The 17,543-nt window shown below is 39.8% G+C and overlaps 1 protein-coding gene across 8 annotated transcripts in view; it reads left to right on the forward strand.

Annotated features, from left to right (window-relative positions):
* POU6F2 (POU class 6 homeobox 2) overlaps positions 1-17,543 on the forward strand; it is a 586,518-nt gene that overhangs the window by 129,470 nt on the left and 439,505 nt on the right. For all 8 annotated transcript variants that reach the window (XM_049893986.1, XM_049893978.1, XM_049893984.1 and 5 more), the window contains one exon: positions 12,775-12,946. In XM_049893986.1, coding sequence (XP_049749943.1) covers positions 12,775-12,946 — 172 coding nt within the window. The remainder of the gene's footprint in view (positions 1-12,774; positions 12,947-17,543) is intronic.

Here is a 17,543-nt window from a genome sequence, read left to right on the forward strand (position 1 = left end):
AGACTTCAAAATAATTGAGTTTTTAATTCCAACTATTATTTGACTTTTCAATTTTTATAGACATATATGTGTGTTTTGTTTTTCAATCCAATCCAATCAAGTGAGGACTGATATTTGGAGTGGGATGGTTCGAAGACAAGCCACTAGTATGCAGCAGTGGTTACTTGCTGATTTTTGCGGGGTGGGTGGGAGGGTGGGGAGATGGGTCATGAATCCCTTTGAAAATCTAATGAAAACTAAGAATCTTCTCCACAATAAAATGCACAAACATATACACACTTTGCCAGGAGGGTCATAGACACAGAGCACAGAGCAAGCAGTATATAAAACGATTAGTATTACTATGCATTTTTTTATTACTACGCATTAGGCCTGTTCTAGGGCTACCTGTGTAGCGTAAATGGTTCATAGCTTGATTACTAGCCAAACGGTTGGCGATTCAAACCCCACCCAGAGGTACCTCGAAGAACGGAACTGGCGATCTGCTTCTGCTAAGATTACAGCCTTGAAAAACCTATGGAGTGTAGTTCTACTCTGCACACATGGGGTAGCTATGAGTTGAAATCCACTTAGTAGCAACTAACAACAAAGGCCTGTTTTAAGCACTATTTGTGAATTATTTATTTAATCCACAAACCTATCCCATGGGGCATATACTACTACTGCCTGCATTTTCCTTGAGGTTCAAAACCAAAAACTAAACCCATTGCCATCAAGTCAATTCTGACTTACAGCGACCCTATTGGCTGGTGGATTCGAACTGCTGACCTTTTGGTTAGCAGTCAAGCTCTTAACCAGTGCACCACTAGGGCTCCGAATTGATTCTCAGAGTGATTTAAATCCCTTGTCTCAGACCATTCAGTGAGTAGAAGGGAAACTCCAACCTGAGCATAGGCTCTTGGACTCCAGCACCTGAACTCTTGACCATGCACCGTGGGGCTGGCATGAGCAAGGAAACCAGTCATAGTCTGCCATGGGCCAAAGGTCATCTCTGTGCAAGTTAGACAAGGCAGTCTCCAGATGCTTCATTGCCACCTACCAGAAAATCATCTTCATAATTTTACAAAAATTACAAAAATGTGAACAGCATGGTCTGTGATTGTGCAGTGCACCCTGCCACCATGGCCCAAGGGAAGCTAGACTAGGGCCTGAACGTAGAGGTCCTGGCGTGGTAGGCAGGAGTTTGGACCCAAGTTAGAAGGTACTGCAGAAACAGTCAAGTTTCAAACTGAATTTTTAGGAGTTAGTCTGTCAGCAGGGGGCAGGATGGATTTTTCTATTTATGTATGGAAATTTGAAACTACAGGGAACTAGATATTTTTTGAACAAAATGTTTTCTCCTCATCTGAAATGTTGGTTGTCATTTAGAATGGAAGGATAGAACGAGAGGTATCCACATATTAATGTACTATTTATTTAAGTGACTATTGTCCTCTGAGAAAAATGGTAGTTGGCACATTTGTAATGAAATGGTAGTTCTAATATGCTGTGTGTGTTTGATGGTGTTGCTGCTGAATGACCATCAGGAGTTCATTATGTAGTAACAGACTCAGATCTCCCCTGGTGAGATGGAGATTCTTCCAGGCTGGCAAGGGGCACGGACAGAGCCAGGAGGCTGATGCCTATAAGAAGTGATCCGAGGCTACACACATCTCCAGGCTCTGATGCTTTTGCTATGTTGAGCTTATCCTCTGGACCAGCTGGTACCTCCTCACTGATTCAGACACAGTCCTAGGGAAAAAGACTTTCCTTTTCTTTTTCATTGTTGCTATTAAATTATTCTGTTTTGTCCTCTGGTTAAACAAGGTAACCAAAACAAAAAAAATAAATAAATGAACCCAGTGCCCTTGGGTTGATTCTGACTTGTAGTGACCTTACAGACCAGAGTAGAACTGCCCCTTAAACAACGTAACACAACCACACAAACTCACTTCCATTTCTGGAAGCACAATATAGGTCAGTGTATATGGTTTGTGGGTCCCTGGGTGGTTCACCAGTTAAAATGTTTGGCTGCTAATTGAAAGGATGGAGGTTAAGGTCCACCCAAAGGTGCCTTGGAAGACAGGCCTGGCGATCTACTTACGAAAAATCAGCCATTGAAAATCTTTGTGGAGTGCATTGCTACTCTGATACACATGGGGTCGCCATGAGTTTAAACCAACTCAACACAACTGTTTTTTTGGTATGTTGTTTGAGCACACAGGTAAGATAGTTGGGGGCTTGGTTTCACACTGTGTACTTTCATACGTGGTTAACATATTTAAAAAATATTAAAAATACCAACCAAAGGCAACTCTTGGCCATAACTTTCCTTTTTCCTCCCTTCCTCTCTCCTTCCCTTCCTCCCTCCCTTCTTTCCTTCCTTTCTTCTTCTTTCCTTCCTTCTTTTTCCTGCTTCCGTCCTCCTTCCTTTCCCCGCCTTCAATCAATTAATCAAAATGCATTTATTGAGAACCTATTTTGTGTGAGACACGGTGCTGAGTGTTGAGAATTCTGACACATGTCTGCCCGAGAAAGTTTCAGACATTTCAGCTATAGAGTCTAACACCTAAACAGTTCTGGAAGAGTAAATGATTAAGCAACAAAAACTTTCATGATTTCATTGCATCCGTAAGGAGCCCTGCTGGTACAGTGGTTAAAATGCTCAGCTGTTAACAGGAGGGTTGGTGGTTGGACTCCACCAGTGGCTCCACAGGAGAAAAGACCTGCCGATCTGCTTCCATAAAGATTACAGCCTTCAAAACCCTATAAGGCAGTTCTACTCTGTTCTATAAGGTCGCTGTGAATCGGATTCAAATCACTGGCAATGGGTTTGTTTTGTTTGGTGATACATTGCAAATATGTAACCCTTTTTTCAAGTCTGCTAAAGACTTCATGTAGAATAGATTAGAGGTGCTAATATGGTTTTTAAAAATGGGCGTGGGCACTTTGGCCCTCCTCTGCCAGCCTTTGATGTCCTGGAAGTACCTTCCTAAAAACCTTGGGACTTCGCAGTGCTCCATTTGAAAACCCTGGGACAAAAGGCCAGGCCTTTCCATTCTGTCAGCTGACTATATCATCCACTTCTGCAAAAGGTTACAATTTTGTATACATATAAACATTTATTAAGTACCTCCGCTGGACTATTAAAGAGGCTAGAAAGTAAGATTTTTAAGAGCAGAGACTGAATGTTCTCTTTGTAATTCCTAAGCAACTATATATTCAAATCCCTTCAATCTGAATGTTCAAACAAAACAAACCAACCCCACTGTTCCCGAGTTGACTCTGACTCATAGCAACCAACCCTATAGGACAGAGAAGAATGTATGAATATAGGGTGTATGTATACAATGTCGATACGGCTGTATAACCCCATTACCAGAAGACCAGATCTAGATGAGCCTAGATTGAACTCTTATTGATGGTTTTTCACAAAGGCAGCAGGAATTGAATTGATGGTGCTATTAGGTTGTCAATACCCATGTCTCCCTTTCTTCCCAGATAAGTATATGTGAAGTATCGCTTGTGCAGTCATTTTAACCTCCTGGGGGCAAAGGAGCTATAGAGGTTCAAGGTGAGGGTCCAGATGAGGTGTGTCTGACTGCACTCTAGATGCTTTGTACGAGTCCAGAGCTGGGAGATCTGTGTGGTGGGTTGTTATCTCACCCTACAGGTCGATGTTGCTGAGTTGCTTTGCTTGTTTATTTGCCTGCTTGCTTTTAAAAACAGCTGCTTCTAGTGTTTGAATCTTTAATTGCAGTCATTTCTAGAGTATAAGGATAATTAAGGAGATGTGGCGCACATGGTGGGACTTGGAGAGGGTTAGAGATGCTGGGAGGCAGCTGGCAGCGGAGAAGGAAATTGCACACTTATTTAAGACTAAAAAAAAAAAAAAAGACAAGAGACTTTAAACTGTGCCCTATAGGTACTCAGTTATCACTGGTAAATGAAACATACCATCTTCTGAAACCAAAGCAAATCAGATATCCTGTAGTATTATTTCTTCCTTTTGAGATGACCCTGGGTATTCATCTTAACCAAATGTCCTGTACACATAAAGTGTTGGGGCTTGTGGGGACAGCAAATAGTATAATTTGTCCAGGGCATCTTCTGAACAAGGGCGCTAGACGCTATTTTTCCCTGTAGTGACCCTGTCTGTCTCTAAGGCAGTGTTCGTGGGGCTGTGGGTCATCATCCAGTCCCCCTGCGGCAGATGGCCTAAGCCAAATTTTATATGCACAGCTCTTAGGTTCCTTTTGGTAGATAATGGCAGCCATCGATGGTTAGAGATAGGTGAGGTTTTGCTATATCCCCAACAGGCTTGCTACTTGGCTATAGTGAAAATGAGCTCAGACCAAAAGCTGCCACACACAGAGATATTTATTAAACACACTTTTATTAGCAAACAATCCCAAAAGAGTTTTAATCAACCTCTCTGTAAGCTTGATGAAGTCCTAATTCTCTGTCATTTTAGAAGAACCTCACACACCTTGCAAGGAACTCTGATGGTGCAGTGGTTAAGTACTCAGGTGTTAACTGAGAGGTTTGCTGTTCGAACCCTCCAGCCAGTCTGAGGGAGAGAAGACCTGGAGATCTGATCCCATAAAAATTACAGCCTAGGAAACACATGAGGCAGCTCTACTCTGTCTGAGAGGGTCTCTAGGAGTCAGAATCAACTTGATGGCACGCAACAACATCAGCACACCTGGCAGGAAAGGTTCATTAAGGTAGAAATGGTAATGTTCTAGAAATAAGATGTTTCCAAGATGGAAGCGACTGTGATTCACTCATGGGACGCAGGTAATTAGTGCTACATCAGGGAACTCCCATGAGGTCTCCTGAAATCTTTTCAGTCCTTTATCTAAAACACAGTATTCCTTTTGAATTTTGAACGCTCTGCTGGATTTTCCCAGGAAATGCATCTTATTTATTTTGAGCTATAATTCAATACATTTTCAGCCACACTAACTGTAAAGTGAAGAGACCGGGGGGTAAAGGAGGGAGGAGAGTAGGTAGTAAGTAAGAATGTTGAGTTGAGGAAAAAAGTCCAGGTCGCGATCAACATTGTGCTATGAAAATCTATTGTGGGATAATTAAAGATATATATATAAGCTTTGTAATTAAGTTCATTATTATGCAAATTTCTGCCTGTTGAATATTTGCTGGACTTGTGGGATTTTCTAGTTTTCTCAAAAACATTTTTTTTTTTTTGTAGCCCAAGAGGTGACAGTTAAAATGGAAGAACCAGTGGTGGGTGAATTTATGGTGCTTTTAGTGTCCTTCTTTGATCATCATAAATTTTCAAAATTTTCTGTAATACATATATATACTTTCATCAATAGGAAAAAAAGTGTAAAATATGGCCTTATTTCTAACAGCCCAATAGAATGCTTTTTTAGAAATTATTTATAGGAGGAAATTTTGAATGGTTAAAAATTAGAAATTCTTCCTAACTTTTGTGGGAAAGCATTCTTTAGTACATTAAATTTCTTATTGAACACTAAACAAGTTAATACTTTATTTTTACACATATAACGCACACCTTCTGGTTTGTTTGCTGGCCTTGCCCTCCCCCTTGAGGTATTTTCGTAAGTGTGCTCTGCTAATTTTTTTTCCAGCGACATGTGAAAAAAGATTGACACTGTGGCACTTGTGAGGGTGCCTCACCGGGAGGAAGTGCAGCTGGCAAATGATCAGGGCATGCATTATTTGTATAAAAATACGGTAATTGGTAAAAGAAATAGAAAAATTACTTTTCTTCATGACTACAGTAACAAAATTCACACTTGAATTTTCCTTTCCCTCAAATGCACCAAGATCTAGTTTTTTCCTCTTAATTATTGGTGGTTTTTATTTTTATTTTTTTTTATTTTTACTTCTTCTCAGTGGGAGAAATTAAATACTACATATAATACTGCATGTGCATCTTAAATTGGCTGCGGATAATTTGTTTCCACTTTTATTCTAAATTGAAATGTGGCATTTTAAGAGGTGGGGTGGGGGAAGTCCAATACATCTTTTTTTCTTTATAATGAATATAATTCTTTCTATTGGATTTCTAGAAGTAGATCTGTTGTGTGTAACTTTGCCATAATCGGTGCTCCACAACAAAATAAATTGTTGCCTTGGAGTTTTAAAGCCTGCCTATCTTATTTGCATTTTTTTCCCAAACTGCTCTGATTGCCTGTTTCATAGTCGCTTTGTATATACATACAAATATGCTGGGCCCAGTTCAAGCTCAGTGTAGAAGGGCGAGGTATTTCCACTGGGTGGCTGCCCTGGACATGGGTGCTTTACTGAGTTAATGATCTCACTATTTTTAGGTCCTCTGACTATAAAATGAGAATGATTATGCTTACGAAAACTCTGTTGGTTAAATTATCGAAGACCTTTCGCTGAATTATATCTTTGTTTATCTGGTATTATTTTTAGCAGCCTGGTAAAAATCCAAGTTGAATTTTCCTTCTTGATAAAGTGTTTTATATCTACTCTTCAAATAAAGATTTTAAAACAGAGCTTCTCTATTTACAGCAGAACAGGAACTTTTCTGTTTAAAAAAATTATTCTAAAGGATATCAGAAATTATTATATAGCTAATATAATTGCGTTTGTGTGTACGAACTGTATATAAATAAAGTGTTGTTGTTAGCTGCCGTTAAGTTGGCCCCCTGACTCATGGCTACCCCGTGCACAACTGGCTTGGACTATTGCAATCCAGAGGGTTTTTATTGGTTGCTTTTCAGAAGTAGATCACCAGGTCTTTCTTCCTAGTGTGTCCTAGTCTGGAAGCTCCACCAAATCTGTTGAGTATCATAGCTGCATGTAAACCTCCATCGACAGATGGGTAGTGGCTGTGCTTGAGGTGCATTGGCCAAGAACCAAACTCTTGAACCTGAGTCTTCTGTATGGAAGGGGAGAATTCTACCACTAAGCCTGAATAATGTATTAACAAAGAAACAAACAAACAAACCCGTTGCCGTCAAGTTGATTCCAACCTATAGTGACCCTAAAGGACAGGTAGAGCTCCCCGATAGGGTTTCCAAGGCAGATTTGAACAGTCAACATTTTGGTTAGCAGTAAAAAAACAGTAAGGAGTGTTAATTAGGTAAAAGTCATTAGAATGTGAGTAGCATTGAACAGAAATATACATCTCATAATCTTCTAGTTTACTACTATCTTATTTTTTTTTAGAATTGTTAAAAATTAGAACCGCAAATTATGGATAATCTAAGCTAGCACATTCTAAAATGAGTTTTAAGGAGCTCTGGATCCATTAGAAAATATAATAAGGGTTATAAGAAGAAAGGTTTCCACAAGGAGATAATTTTGCAAAATGCTAAGTTCAACAGAGTTAAGTCAGTTTCTTTCCTGGTATTCTTCTCTGCTGTGTTTTCCACATGGGTGTGATTGTGGAACTGTTTTATTGTAGAATATCTTTTGAGGCAAATGGTGTGAAATGCACTTTGGGAAATACTGTTTTATCCCAGCTTTTTTCGTCTCCAGTGAGAAGAGTGGTTAAGTGGCTGGCCAACTTTACCTACAGCATGGACCTGACTGCAAACCTGGGAATTTGATACCATCTATGTTTTGTCCACTACACAGTGTTACCCCACAGATTTCACCCAAGCAGTGTCAGACAGAGAGGGGTTGGTTTCTACAGTATGAAGGGAAGAAGATACCACACACAAAGCAAGCTGTGGGAGTCTGTTACAAAAAGCAGACAAACAAAAAAACCCAGTTGCCATTTGCCATTGAGTCGATTCCAACCCAAGATGGCCCCATGTGTGTTGGAGCAGAACTGTGCTCCATGTGGTTGTCAGCGGCTAATTTGTCAGAAGTAGATCCCTCATTGTATCTGGATGGACATGAACCGCCAACCTTCCAGTTAGCAGCTGAGCTCATTAACTGTTTGCCCCACCCAGGCACTCCCTGAGAACCTGTTATTCAGGGCTTAACACCCTTCACTGTCACACTGGCTCTGTGGTAAAATTCAAATTCTGGGATACTCCATTAGTTACTCTTAGTTATTACCTAGGGCTGCTATATCAGAAATACAACAAGTGCGTGGCTTTAACAAAGAGAAATTTATTCTCTCACAGTTTAGGAGGCTAGAATCCAAATTCAGGGTGCCAGCTCCAGGGGAAGGCTTTCTCTTTCTGCCAGCTCTGGGGGAAGGTCCTTGTCATCAATATTTCCCTGGTTTAGGAGCTTCTCAGCCCAAGGGCCTTGGGTCCAAAAAATGTGCTCCACTAACCTACGAAAGGTATCAGCCCATTTTACAGATAAAGGACTAAGGCTCAGAGAGGCTAAGTGACTTGCTCCATAACCACACAGCTACTAAGGGGTGAAGTTGTGTTATGTACCCTAGTAGATATATCTCCAGAGAGCAGTATCTTTTATGCTGCGTAACAAGCATTGGATGAGAAAACTGAGGTTCAGGAACTTAGTGGCTCTTATGAATTGAATTGTGTCCCCCAACAATTTGTGTAGTAGGCCCTCCTTTCTTGGTGGTTGTAGGTCCCTGTCCTCTCTGCTCGCTTCTCGCTTTTATTTCTCAAGAGAGATTGACTCAAGATACAACCTAATTCTGTAGATTGGGTCCTGCCTCATCAACATAACTGTTCTAATCCTGCCTCACTAACATCATAGAGGTTAGGATTTACGACACCTAGGATAATCACATCAGATCACAAAATGGAGGACAAACACACAATACTGGGAGTCACGGCCTAGCCAAGTTGACACGAATTTTGGGGGGACACAATTCAATTCCTAAAGGTCACTAAGTTTCTGAGCCTCAGTTTTCTCATCCAGTGCTTGTTATGCAGTATAGAAAGGTGCTGATCTCTGGAGATGTATCTACTAGGGTATATAACACAACTTCACCCCTTAGTAGCTGCATGGCTTGGAGCAAGCCACTTAGCCTTTCTGAGCCTCACTCCTTTAACTGTAAAATGGACTAATACCTTTCATAGGTTGGTTAACAACAGATATATCCGAAGTGCCTGCCTGGTGGAAAGCATCCCATAAATGGGACCTATTTTAATTCTTCAACAATGCCTGAAGGAGATATAAATAATTACTGTGTGGTTCGATGTTAATCGAAGCTCTTTCCTCGTAGGGCATTGTGAAAATTTTTGTTGAGATTTAGCTAATGGAAAATCCCCTCCTGCTTCCATCTGAACTATCTTTTTTTACTGTCTGTTTTTTGGGTTGCTGATGACCCTCATGAGTGTCCTGTATTGGCACATGCTCTGCCCTATTCTTGCACACACTCAACACTGTTCCATGTTGGACCAGTCATTGTCTTCTATTGGGGCTGATAGACAAATTACAGAGAAGCCTCAACTTCTTCGTCTGTAGTAGTAAAAATTTCAGATGTTCAGATAAGAAGTCTTTATCGACTCTTTTATTTTTCACTTGCACTAGCTATTTCTGTTCCCATTTGCTGCCGTACAGATCCTTGTACATGTTGAAATGGTAGCTCTCTTATATTTCTGCAAAGCACCTACATAGGTGCATGTTGGAAAGTTTTTTCTTCACTCTGTGGCAGAAAGGATTTTATAGGCTGCCATAGCTTTTGCCAGGGAGAAAAAGGCTCCCAAGCCAAGTACTACTTGAAAGAAGCACTCCCCCCATCACTTATAAGATTGTACTTGGTGGTTACTGCTCATGACACATTTTCAAATGGACCCCCCAGTGGCTGCAGCTGTGATTAAAAGCTGTCTGCTCTCTGCCTCACTGGGGGTTTGCTGTTTAACCATGTCATGCACATATATATGTGGGCTACAGCTGCATCATGGAAAATGTAAAGTGTTTTTTAAGATGAAAAATCAAATGAGTGCTTGAATGACAAACTCCTGAGTTTTCCAAGCTTAAGTCACTGAGAGATATTGGTTGGCAACCGTGTATGAGGTACATAAAAGGAATTTAAAGAAGAAGAGCTTAATGGTCAGTGAATATATGCCATCTGCCAGTACAAGCTTTGCACACATCAGCCAGACTGAACATCTTAAAGATTTAAGTGCACTTGAACTTAGCAGCTGCATTTCAGCTCCTTCACGAGATTCGGGATTCTGTTTGACCCTTCACAAATAAAGCCAGAGAGAGTATTCTTTTTTCAGTCCACCCAGATATTCACTGATATATAAATACTCATGTTTGGCTTATCATAAAAAGAGTGAATGCCATTCTAAACACTAATTTTACCGTTAACCTTACCTTTAAAAAAAAAATGCTCAAATGAGTAGTACAGTTACAGAAACTGGGTGTTTCAGAGGCACAAGTCACACCCCTTCCTTTAGATTAGAGAGGGTGACTACTCAATCTTTTATGAAATAAAAAGAATGCACTAGAATTGAAACCTCGGCTCTTTACTTCCCACGATAAGTACACTTATAAATGGCCTGAGAGAAAGCAAAATGTTCCCTGCCTTTTACCCTACCCCAGTTGACTAACTGAATCAGAACAATCGAAACAGGCATCCTTTCTTAGCTATATAGGAAAAGAAATTTGGGGGAAATTTGAGAATTTTGTGCCCTCCCCCAAACTTCAAGCGCTCCAAATCTCAGCAGATAGACCCAGTCCATGCAATGCTAATCGATCACCAGCAAGTTTAGGCTGACAATAATGTAAATTGATCACATCGATTAGATTGATTATATTTCAAATATTTACAATATGGAGAGACAAGCCTAATTTATTTTCTAAAGAGTTCAAGGAAGGTATCACCATTTCAGAGGGGGAAAGACAATGGAGCAATGTTTGTGGTTGCTATCTGCAATAATCTAATGCTGACAGAGAGTAGTATTTTATTTAGTAATTAACAGTGTAAAGGGGAGAGGAGCTGTCATGTTGGTTCTTAAGCTGGGGAACGTGATGAAAGATGATATCTGCGATCTCATCCTTTCCACTTGTTTAGGATTGTCAGGATGAGAAATGTCAGCATTATGAAAGCTCGGCTCTGCTCTTGATATGATAAAACCCTTCAAAAGCCAGTCTTTCTCTCTCCCTCATCCCCCTCCTTTCTCACTCTCTCTCTGAACTTGCTTTTTTATTTATCCTGTTTTGTTAGATGGCAGAAATATAATTCTTCTCTTTCTTCCTATTATAAGCCACCATTTTTGTTTTATTATATGTTTCACAACCCCTAATGCCCCACTGAAAATTACCTTGTTAAATGACAGTGTTTCAAAGCCATGAATCCTTTCCACCATTCCCTCAGAGGTTTGAAACAGTCAACAGACTGTAAAGAATAAATAATAAAAAAGTATTGATTATTTTGATGACTGTGAGATTCAATTAAGTATTAATTTTGCCCTCCAGTGGACCTATCAAGGTATTCAAAAGGGAGGATTCAGCTCAGCTAAATGCGTGCTGAGTGCTTCAGCCTTAAATAGGGAGAAAATGTGTTTACCTACAGTATTTGAAGAAGAAGCGCATTGATGCAGAGAGTCCAATATTTAAGTGCTGTGCAAATTAAGCCCTGGTGACAGTGACATTGTTTTCAGTGGTATGAGTATTGACTAAAGTAGTGCATTTGATGGCAGCTTAAACTATTTGTATTGATTAACATTTTCATAGATTATCATGTGTCATATCAAATTCACTTTTCAGGCATGAATCATGAATACATTAAAAAAAAAAAATAACCATGGCCATACCGCAACCAATGTAATGACGGGACAGGGAACGTGCCGCCCCACCTGCTCCTGTGATGGTCACCTGTTTCCTGCCCAGGAACCATTTAGGCATGAACTTGGCAATAAATAGCTCCCAGATAACACAAAAAGGGCACTTCTTGCTTTTCTTTTCTTTCTGCATCCGGTATTTGTACCGAAACAGTATTATGCATCGTAGTTTGCAAATGGAATAAAAAGACTAGGCTTGGGAAATATTTCTGACCCTATAAAGCCCTCCAGATGAGCTGAAGAAAAATCAGATTTAAATTCTTGGGGGGAAAAGTTTGCCTTTTTTTTTTTGGAGGTGTTTTTTGTTTTCTTTTTCTTTAATGCTCTGGGCGTACGATGCTCTCTAGGTATCCGAATTATTGAACACAGTTTGTAAGTATTCTCACATTTCCTTAAAAAAATTTGAAGAAATTTTGTACATTTTCTTATGTATTGCTTGCTTTAAGATGTTCATTTGATTTGTGGTCATTTTGGTTCTCAGTCAGGACCGGTGAAGTCAACTTCTAAGTGTGCTTATAGAATTTACATAAGAAATATCTTTTATTCCATTGAAAGCATTTTGAGGAAGGAGTCTTTTCTCCCTATCTCTTTTCTCTGCTCTTGGGATAGGGTTTAATTGCTTCTCCCCCAGGGAGAAGACTTCTCAAAATAGCCCGTAATTCCTCCATAGGGTGCTCGTTCCTTTTTAGTATGTTGCTGGAGTATCAGCCCGGCACTTTCTTTTTTCTTACTGCATTAAAGACAGAACAAGGTGTAAAAACATTCCCACAAAAGCACATCCCACAATTAAAGCTGTGTTGGGTAGGTTGCTTTCAAAGATTTTTTTTTTTTTCCTTTCTTTCCGAAGCCTCCTGAATCTCTCTCACATGCTAGTTGAGCTTTAATAGGGTGGGGAGTAATGGAAAACTCATCGGATCTGTAATAGCTCTTCACTTGACTGCAGCCAGCAATAACAGCGGGAGCAGCCAGAGATAAGAGAGAGAGGAGAGAGGGAGTGTGTGTGTGTGTGTGTGTGTAAGAGAGAGAGAGGGAGAGGGAGAGAGGACACGCACACTAAAGCTGCCACTTTTTTTTTCCTCCCCTTCACTCTTTTCCCCCATCCTAGGATCCAATGATAGCTGGACAAGTCAGTAAGCCCTTGCTGTCAGTGCGGAGTGAAATGAATGCGGAGTTGAGAGGTGAGGACAAGGCTGCTAGTTCAGACAGCGAGCTGAATGAGCCCCTGCTTGCGCCTGTGGAATCAAATGACAGCGAGGACACTCCCAGCAAGCTCTTCGGTAAGTCTGTCTAGGTATTTCATTTCAGTCCTACCATGTTGTCCGGAAGAGCAACCTCCCCCCCCCCCTTTTTTTTTCCTCCCTCGTTGTTCATTCAGTTTTCTTGTAAGGACTAAAGAGGAGCTTCGCATCTTGGAGGTGCTAAGCCACCCAAGCTGATTCCAGCTGGCTGGGAGGATGTCCTCCAAACTTTTACCAACAGGGAACTTAGTCACTGCCCATTTTTGGACTTCTCCCATCTTGCTAGAGTCCCCGTGCTAGACAGTATTTGAAAAAAAGAAAATGGTAATAGTTATCAGGAAATCAGGTCCATTGTGAGAATTGGTTAACGTTTATTGAATAAATATCGACTCCGTTTCGGGTTGCTTTGCAGCCTTTTGTTAAAGGGAAGGAGAGTGAAGAGTTATTATCTGTAGTCAAAAGATGGGAGAGGAGAACTGGAAAATATCAATACAAGTCACTCCATGCCAGGTAAACAAAGGTGGCTACGGGAATTGCTCAAAGAACGTTTGGTAATCACAATTAGAAAGAATATTTCTTCTTTTAAAAGGGTGATGAGGAAAGGAAATAGGACCTGCATCTCTGTCCCTGTCCCTTTCCCCTTTAACATATGTTTATAATGTCGCACGAAATGTGGCAGCAGCCCAGGACCTTTTAGGAATCCGTGTTTCATAAACAAAACCAGAACAAGCAGAGTGCCACTTCAGCAAAGACATCTGTCATTCAAACAGATGACACTCGGTAAGCCAACTCAAGCAACTGTGATCTCTAATCAGAAAGGGGAGCGAGTTGTTGAGGCGCGTGCCTGAGTGATGGATGTTGATAGATGCCTCTGCTGGAGAAGCACTTAGGGCAGAGCGACGTTAGGTTTCCAGAACAATTGCTCCTGAAACACTTGCTTTTAATTATTTTCCAGTGTTTGTGTGTGTGTGTGTGTGTGTGTGTATGCACATAAATCTCATCTATACAGACACTTGTATGTATGTGTATGTACATATATATATCTATATATACAGAGAGAGAGAGAGAGAAAATTTGTTGGTCCCAGATTAAAAAGTCTTGTATGAAAACTTCAAAGAAAACCAACATCACTGCGGAGACTACTTTCTTAAGAATGTCATTAATCCAGTTAAATAACAAAAATTGTTTTATTTTTTAACTTCTGGAGAGGAAACTGCATGGATAGTTTAACAACTCTAGGCCAGCTTCAACAGAAGGGCTTTTTCCTAATTTTAAATGCTCCATCAAACAATTGAGGCTGCAGAGAAACTTTCTTTTTCAAAATTTCTATGGTTAAAATGATGCGTACATTTAAAGGTATGACAGATTCCCATTTCAAGGAACTCCGTGATATTACCCTTTCTTTGAGAAGCAGCAATTCCACCTCTGACATAAATTCTCCAAACTTAGGCATTAAGGTTTTAGTCATTTTCATTCTTAAAGAAATATTTTATTGTCTTCTAAGTTCTCATCTATGTGGGAAGACTTATGACCTAAAACGTGCATTCCCATTTTAGAAGGTTAGTAGAGAAGTCAGCTAAAATTATAAATTACAGGAAAGTAAGAGACTGTCTAATTTTGAGTAAACGAGTTCTAAGCAAGTTGTCTTTTAAAAAATAATCAACTGTGAATTCAACATAGGTACAGATAATGAATTATTTGACTAAAAACAGTTTGTTCCTAAACTTTGCATAACATTTTTTTAAAAAGTAACTGCATTTTACAGACTTGGGTTTATAGCCCCAATTTGTTTTCTTCCAATTAAATGAACAGTGGGGTAATTAATTTGGCTTTGTTGCATTTATTTAGATTTTCAAACGGTGACAGTTTTTACAGATCTCATGTCAGCTCTTATGATTTGCATGTGTAAAGAAATAAACTTCAGAAAATCCAAGAGGGTCAAAGATATTTGAACTAAAAGTTTATTGAAAATATGTTGTAAGTGGAATATTTATGGGGTGCCCTTTACGAAGGGATCATAGTTTAGAAATTATGGTAAGTTTTAGAAGGCACCACCTTCATTCTGAAATGTTCAACTTCTGAGATTGTGAGAGAGAATACCGCAACACCTATGTTCTGTGTCTTATGCTCCTTACATGTATGTTTAATTGTGGTTGGTCTCTAGACTACTTTTCAAGCACAGAATGAATGTTTCCCAGTCCCCAATTAGGGAAAGAAGAAATCAGTAGATGAACAGTTTTGAAAACATAGGGAGAAAAAATTAGAGACAATATAAGACAGAGAAAAGAAAGCTCATTGGAAGGAGAGCGCTCACATGTCCCCTTCAGGCTTCCTTAGCTCTTGGGTGTATTATACTCTCACTTTGTTAATATTACTGGGGCTCAACCTTAGGAATTCTAGTTTGTGTAACTGACTAAAACTTTCTAGAATAATTCTCTCCTAAATTTTTAGCAATGTTGGCAATATTCAGTGGGTGATAATTTTGTGAAAATGATTATACCCATAAAATGAAGTATTATTTTATTTGCCATGAATATGTTCAAGTCTTTGCTCTTTGTTTTTAAATGTAGTTTTGATAGTACTCGTTACTTGACAAGGAAGAATTGCTTTCTTCCTGAGTAATTGAGAGGATCCATTGTTTTTCTCTAAATTATGCTTTTCTATTATATGTCTCAAACCATCATTTGTGTTGCGTATACCGTTACATTATGAAAATTGCTTCTGGAATGAAAGGGCGCAGTGAAGCAAATGATGTGCGTCTTGTTATGTTACATTTCACAGAGAGATATTAACCAATCACAGGAGATAGGAAGAACTCAAATTTGTTGTCGTACCTGAGATTCCAGCATAAATGGATTTCCTTGACCCTTATTCCTGTGTCTGTGTCTTGCCCAAATTAGCAGTCCAGAGGACAAGTCTGTTTCTTTCACAGTATGGCATCTTCAGCCCAAAACTGCAGGAAGAAGGCTAAAGCCGATGCCTTCTATGGATAAACAAAGGAAATTCCAGGAACTACTGGCCTTTTATGCCTCGCCTTAAATTGCACCTCTGCACTTAACAGCATCTAAAGGGAAACATAGTGTGCAGAGTCTCTCAGTGCTCTGAGCAGCTCAGAACACCAAAAGGAGAGGCTAGAAGCCATCTGCCAGCCTGAGTAGAAAGTTCAGAAAAGGGCCCTTGTGTTTTATAAAGTAATTACATCAGAGGTAATGTTTTGCTTAACTTGAGCAGCCAGAGAAACTAAAGTACACTTAGGAGACAAGAATCCACATTTCATTGAGAAACACGTGGTTAGTTGGTGCTCTGTGATATCATTAAGCGGTGTGTTATTTATTCTCGTAAAGCCTGTGGGATAACTATCTCCTGTTTTGGTTAGTGACTGTATTATGCTAAGCTCTGAGCCATAGGAAACAGTATGGAGAAGAGGCTGGCTTCTGGGGGCGCATTATCTGAGTCTGGCTCTGTGTCTCCCTGGGCTTCAGCTGTGTAATCAAATGAGTGATGCTATGCAGGGCCAGTCATTTAATACATGGCTAGCGCTGTACATACTCAAAACCATTCTAAAACCAGTCTTTGGCAAAAGCCATCTCAAAGGGAAGAGGTGGCTGTGTTTCTCTAGTGACATTTATAGCATTTGTGTCAATGTGGTACTTCACTTTTAGATACTGGCTTTTAGTTATGCCCATCAAGAATTCAGTGGTCCCCATTCAGTCAAGCTGGATGCTGAAATCCAAATGGTAGCATCAGCAACTGGGTAAGAAAAATGACCGCAGAAAGGATAAAAGTTATATATATCCTGGAAAATTATCTGTACTAAAAATTTTTCCATGCAGTCTCTTTTACTCAGCCGAAGAAATGAAACCTTGTAAATTTTACCCTAAATATTTTCTCCCATATAGGGTCACTGTGAGTCGGAATCGACTTGATGGCAGTGGGTTGGTTAGTGGGTATATATATATATTTGAGACTTGAAAGATGATTTATTAACAGTTTTGCTTCTGGAAAATTTTCATTGTTCCAAGTTAGATGGCATGATTGCTTTTTTTTTTTAAGTCTCAACTTCCATGGGTGGCTGCTGTTAGTCTCTGTGGTTTGCTTCTTAGTTGTACTACATTGTACGGGGGTTGAACATTGTACGGCTCTAGGGCCTGGAGTTTCCACGGCAGGCACTTGGGTGGTTTTTTTTGGTTAGGGCCTGGAAGTGAGATGTAAACAAAAACACATTTGTAAACATTGTGCCTGAAATAAAAATTTGTGATCAGCTTTCTCTTACAATCTTCTGTTTTTCTAGGCTAAAAGAAATTGCATGCAATGATACTTGGAAAAGTAGATATTTGCACTGTCATTTATCTGTGAACTATAGGAAAAGGGTTGAAAGTTGGGACAGTGTTCCTCCTTGCTAGGAAATGTACCATCTGGAGTATTTTTCTTTGCCTTTCTGTTATTTTTCTCAGAGAAAACATGCATTCTAAGATTTTTTTTTTTTTTTTAAGAAATTGCCATCCGGTTGGACTTGATTAGAATTTATGGCAGTGGAGAGGTTTTCAATGACAAAAGGATAAAGGACTAAATTGTGTGTCACCCCTTGAGACAGTGGTCTCTGCAGGTCAGCGGCGAGGTCATTGGCAGGGCATTG

This window comes from Elephas maximus, chromosome 8 (genome assembly GCF_024166365.1).
Source record: "Elephas maximus indicus isolate mEleMax1 chromosome 8, mEleMax1 primary haplotype, whole genome shotgun sequence".
Taxonomy (NCBI): Eukaryota; Metazoa; Chordata; class Mammalia; order Proboscidea; family Elephantidae; genus Elephas; species Elephas maximus.